The sequence below is a fragment of the Eutrigla gurnardus genome, assembly GCF_963514095.1.
Source record: "Eutrigla gurnardus genome assembly, chromosome: 13".
In the NCBI taxonomy this organism is placed as follows: Eukaryota; Metazoa; Chordata; class Actinopteri; order Perciformes; family Triglidae; genus Eutrigla; species Eutrigla gurnardus.
Window position 1 is genome coordinate 27609417 of NC_139936.1, and position 6000 is coordinate 27615416.

At 38.1% G+C, this 6000-nt stretch overlaps 2 protein-coding genes across 2 annotated transcripts in view; one reads left to right on the top strand and one right to left on the bottom strand.

Moving 5' to 3' along the window:
* The window catches only part of prkab1b (protein kinase, AMP-activated, beta 1 non-catalytic subunit, b), a 35100-nt gene extending 32833 nt beyond the window's left edge, over nucleotides 1-2267 (top strand). The window contains exon 8 of the mRNA XM_084024279.1: nucleotides 1469-2267. Within this exon, the coding sequence (XP_083880405.1) occupies nucleotides 1469-1561 (93 nt within the window). The 3' untranslated portion in view covers nucleotides 1562-2267. The remainder of the gene's footprint in view (nucleotides 1-1468) is intronic.
* Nucleotides 2268-2284: 17 nt separating this feature from the next.
* On the bottom strand, nucleotides 2285-3581 carry pla2g1b (phospholipase A2, group IB (pancreas)). Its single transcript, XM_084024281.1, has 4 exons — nucleotides 3498-3581; nucleotides 2755-2911; nucleotides 2538-2665; nucleotides 2285-2430 (listed from the first exon to the last, which is right to left on the bottom strand). The coding sequence occupies exons 1-4, from the start codon at nucleotides 3532-3534 to the stop codon at nucleotides 2306-2308; spliced, it is 447 nt and encodes a 148-aa protein (XP_083880407.1). The 5' UTR covers nucleotides 3535-3581; the 3' UTR covers nucleotides 2285-2305.
* Between the last annotated feature and the right edge of the window lie 2419 nt (nucleotides 3582-6000).

Sequence of the window (6000 nt, forward strand, 5' to 3'; positions counted from 1 at the left end):
GAGGGCCAGGAGGCCATTTACAAAGCAGTGGCCAGCAGACAGTCTTTAGACTGGCAGTGTTTTAACGCCTGTTATGTAAAAATGAGTTAAAGTGTAATAAAGATGCTTCTTCTGCATTTTTAGGGTGTGCTACAACTCTCTGGTCCTGTGCTAAAAAACTGTCAGCCTCTGTAGCACTAGTGCTATGTGCTTTTGTTTAGCTTAGCTTTGTGTATATTTAGGTAGTTAGGTAATAAGGCTTTGTTAATTGCAGTGTTATTGATTGTGATCATTATAACTGATTTAATAAATCTTATTATATTATAAATAGCAGTCTCTTGTGCTTGTTGTGTATATGTCACTGGATAACAGCAGGTTGTGAAGGTTTTTAATTGTTCAATTGTTTTTTTTACTTCTATGCCAATGATCACAATGATTGGCATGTGAGTATAAAACCTTTATATTGAGAGTACAGTTTTCGGTTATTTTTTCCCTGATTTCAGGGATGGTGCCCCGTACATGTATGATCATATCATAATAATATATTAAATATAATTATTAATAGCAATAATTATATTGCTATTAATAATTATCTGTTGATAACCGAATCTTCTCCTGCTAGTACCCCAACACACATAATTCAATGTCAGATTCTCACTTCATTTATTACCTCAGTAAACACTGTAGGAGTTTATGGTCTCCATCAATAATTTCAAGTCTTCTTCATTACAGCATGATGTTCATTTAGTCAATTATGATCCCATTTAGATTAAATAGACCACAAAGCAGAGTATGTTTTAGGGCGTGGCTACCTTGTGATTGACAGGTTGCTACTGCGGCCTAGCTACCACGCTACTAATGCAATTTGCTACTAAGATGACGTCATCACTTAGTTGTACATAGTGAGTTTACTTTGAATTATGGAACCTAACTTTACTTCCACTTCTTTTATACAGTCTGTTTTTCAGCCATAAATCAAGAATAGTTATCTCTATTTTCACAATGTCACAGAAATGTCTAATAGGATAAAATGATGAAGCTCTGACATGCAAGGACGTAAGCGGCAGCATGACTGGTTAGCAGAGCCCGACAACGGCGAGGTGCTAACTCTAGTGTATCATTGTTCCTCGCTGTGAAATTCCATGGGAATTATAGCTCAACAGGCTCTGTCTGTGAAACAACATATATTGGACAACCACATGGACTTTGATCAAAGTGGTGGACATAAATGGACGCATACGAAATACAACACACACAGCACATGAATCCACTTTATCTTGAATCTAAAGCGTAGTATTTAATGACTTTCTCATACTTTCTGTAGTAAAGCAAACAATCATATCAATCAAATCATATTTCTATCATTTTGAAATTAAATCTTAATGCTGTAGCTTAACTTCTTTTTATAATGAATTTCTGCTTGAATAGTGTAAATCTCAGCTACAAACCACATTTCGATCAAAATACTCTTCTTGTCATTGTCTTTCAGGATGGCGTGATGGTCCTCAGTGCCACCCACCGATACAAAAAGAAGTATGTGACCACTCTGCTCTACAAGCCAATACAATCCACAGAGCCATGATCCTGCCTCTTATTTTGAAATGCTAATAATTCATCTGTTGCTGTACAAAGCTGCTGCTTGGGCTGTTTTGTTAAAACTGCACTAAAACTAAATTAAAACTGTTAAAACTTAATCTGTTTTTACCATCCTGTAATCTCATAATCAAATACATATATTTTAAATTAGCAGCACAATGTTACAATGTCAATTTATGATCCAATGCTAAGTGTAACCTAAAGCTGAGAGCAGCAGATGATAAGTCAGTATCAATCCAAAACTCCAAGAAACACACACAAAGCACAAAACTAAAGGATTGTTTTTCTCATTCTAACATTCTGCTATTCTCATTCTAAGATTTGTAGTCTATAGGTAGGCCACGTGATGCATAAGTGGAAACCAACCTGAACTTCAACATCAAAGCCTTGAGTGTTGCATTAAAGGCTATTAAGACCTGAAATTACTTGAAATTGTGTTTGGAACAATGTGAAAGTGTAATAGTGCAACAAGCACTGCTGCAACCTTTGCTCCACAAGCTCTCTCCATACATGAGAGAACAGACATAGGCACATTCAGAGGTTGAAATTCAATGGAGAGGCCTGCAACTGAGAATCTTTCTTATTTTATTTCGAAATTGATGCTTCTGTACAAAAATCAACCTCCTTTTCCATCTTGTTTAGTGTGCAAATTACAAAGAAATTAAAAAGAAATGGGTGAGAAATCTAATGTCTTCCTGTGTTTGTGTGTATTTTTGGTTGGTTGTATAACTTAGTCGACACAGTGGACTTTGGGATCCAGGTTCTTGTTTTCAGGGTTGTATGCGGCCTGAGCAAAGCAGAGAGCTGCCACCCGATCGCACTCGCACACGGCATCCTGGCACTTGTTGTTGGTAGCTGTGGAGAGAGTCGCGTCTGTGTGTGTGTATATATATATATATATATATATATATATATATATATATATATAATATTCATATTCATATCATTCATGTGTGTCTTACCTGAGCAGGTCACTTGTTGATTTGAACAGGTGAAATCATAGACGAGAACATAGGGAAGGTCAACAATAGCCGTGCATCCAGGGGCCCTTCTGCTTGCTGCATAGCATTTATCATGAACTTTACAGCACCTAAGGATGCAAGAGGAGAGGATGCTGGTTTGAGAAAAACATGGTGCTTTCTTCCTTTAAAATGGTTAATATAATTGGCTGCTTCCTACGTGTCCAATTCATCCCGAGGGCTTCCCCTCCCCCCAAAGCCACACCAGCAGCCATAATCGTTGTACTTCAGAGGGTTAACACCAGGCTGAATGCACTCAATCAGCGTCCCAAACTGCCATAAGGCCTTGGGCAACATAGCACTGCTGGCCATACAAGCTGGTAAGATGGAGACAAACACATGATAAATACATCAGATGAAACATATCCTTGAGACAAAAGTGACACAGAAGTTCTTTGATAAGGAATGGGACGATAGAAGATTCTATCACGGATAAAAAGCACTCACAACAAGTTAATTGTGGTGAATTTTCCTTTATCAGGATAGTTGTAAAAATTGTGATTTGAAAAAGCTGTTTAGCTCGCTAGTAGAGAAGTGAAAAATAGAGTATTTAAAACATACAAGATTCAAATATATATGGGAGTAAATTTATTCTTTAATTATGGAGGAGACCTTATGATTTATGATCATCTCATTTAAGATTACTTTTCACTAAAGGGGATGTTCACTAAAAAAAGGTGTCTTATTTGTGACGCAATAATAATATTTGTTAATTAGCAAATTGTTTGGAGTTTTAAACACATTTCGCTGATTATCGAGATAATATTGCAATTGTTTTGGCCAGGATAATTGTGACAGCTGTGGTTGGTTTAAAAAAAAAGGAATAAAAGAGTTTCACAAACTTTCACAAACGGCATATATTTCCAATCATTTTAAGGTGTGATGCAGCTTTTTCAGTCCTACCTGTGAGAAGCAGCAGCAGCGGAGCAGTCAGATCCATGGCTGTAGGCGGAAGGACATGAAGTTTGGTTTTGTCTGCTCTTATATGACGGGAGGGGAGAGAAACCCAGAGATAAGACAGAGACAAGAGGGTGGGGGCTTTAAGTTAGGATAACAATGCTCCAAAGTTTCTACTGGAGAATTGTTTTTAACTCCACTTGTATTTAAAACCTTCAATTACAATGTGTCAGTTTGCAAATATAACACACAATCTGGTACAATCAGTCCATTCTGCTGGTTTTGTTTTTAAATCCAGCTATCTCTAAGGAGATGCAGTCAAAAGTGAGCAAGAAGACTGACAGCTTAAACTCCACAAAATCACTTTTTTTAATTAATCTTTATTGAACTGTTTTCACCATCACTTCTAATGAGCTTCTTATGATGATGAAGTGATGTCAATTAAATAAAATGTCAATGAAAATCAGCTGTCCAATCATAAATGAGGTCTGGACAATATAGGAACAATATTTTTCAAAATGTTTTTCAAGTCAGGGCTTGAGTCTCAGTTTGATGCCAAATCCTACAACAACAAGCTATAAGAACGATTATTATTTTAATAGAACATATTGATGATGATGACCTGTTTGTGTTAAGTGCCATTTGTTACATTTCTAAATCCCTCTTGGTTCCTGTCAGTAGTGGAAGCTTTCAGGTAAATACAATGATGAGGTGAATAGTAAAGGACCCATTTATTCTCCCCTCACAGGTTAGGAAATAGATTTATTCACAATTTTCATCTGGTATATATATATTTTCCCTGATCTATTTGTTTTTGTTTCTGTTCACCCTGTCCTCACTCGGGGTTTGCCTTTCCTTCTTTAAACAAAAGTTTACTTTAAAAATAAGTGGCCAACACAGCTGTGTAAATAGTGAGCACCTGCCAGAGTTCCCACGACTTTCCACTGCACATTACTCAAGCTGGGTGTCTTATGTTTACACAAAAGGAAGCAACAAGATCCAACATGACATAAATCATTTGCCAAATATGTACGTAATGAAACATATTTGCATTGCACATGTTGCATAATCTATAGAGCGGTTCTGAGATTTGAAGCCAACACTGAAATGAAGGAGTCAATATAAGGCTTTAGCTTTACAGTCAACATCTCCATCTGCAAGATGCATGTGATTGCACATCTGTCTGCTCAGCCTCCCAGCCGGGGAGTACTTCGATGTAGAAAACCTCCCAGGATCACATTGAGAGTTATGTGTGATTGATTGATCAGCATACGGGACATTTTGATGGCATGGCAGTTTTGAGATACTTGCTTTGTCTGTTCATTTCTAACTGTCCCGTCGTGCTGTGTAACCGAGCTGTGTGGTGCTTCAGGGCGATGATCCTTTGCACTGTATACTCTGTAGAAATATGGGCCAATCTACAGTTGTAATATGAGGGAGTTTTCTGTATTGAAGTAGAGTCCATGAATGGTACAGATGTATAACAAATGTATGGTGTATGTGCTTCCTGCTCTGAAAGTCCCCTTAAGCACAATCCGGTATAAACCTTCAAATCCCAATTTAAAAAAACAACAGAATTCTGACATACCTCTAGTGGTGTTGTGGCAGTTTCAGTTTTGTGTGCAAAGGTTTCATGTAACATTACTCACGCAAGTTTGGTCATAGTATCAGTTGTGTTTCTTCACGTCGCCCGGGCTGGACACACAATTCTGTGTACACACCAACAATGTTTCACCATTCATGGCTGAAATAAACACTGTTACTGCTTTGTACATATTGTGGAAGTCCCAGATACACCGGGAAACTAAACGTTCAAAACATAATCCAGAGGTGCTCAGTGAATTTCATAGAAATGTATTCAGTGTGAATAGCAGGACACATGCCTGATGGATGGCAGCGCTATGCTCGGAAATCAAATAACAATGTTGTGATTTCATTTCAATAAACGGATGTATGCCGAAGTAACGGCGATTTAAAAAAGTCAGAAGTCATGGTTTAAGTCTGTCCGCAAGAAGATATGAAAATTACTTTTATAATGGCAATGGCGTTGGGACTAGAGCTAGGCTACGCTAACACTGTAGCTGCTCCTTAAACACTGAAAATAACGTCGTCTCAGCAGAAATACGCCAGCAGTCTCTGGTTTGTACTCATAGTTTGGTTCGGTCTCTGTATGAAATGCAAGATACTATCTTACTGCTGCATCCATCATCTGTGCGTTGACTTTACATGTAATTTCGTCACGCGAATGTCTGCCACTTGTGTTTGTCAGATCCACCTGTAGCTCCTCCACTGTCCAAACATGGTCACTTCCATCACTAGGCCGAAATGCCCAACTCGAGGCTTCAAAACTGTAGTACACAAACCAATGGGTGATGTCACCATGACGATGTCCATTTCTTATATACAGTCTATGGTTTCCTCCCACTCTGCCTCACTCCACTGTACTTGTCATTTCGATGACATCACTCCCTGTGAGATGTTCGTCTGTGAGTGCGACAGGAAAGCAGCC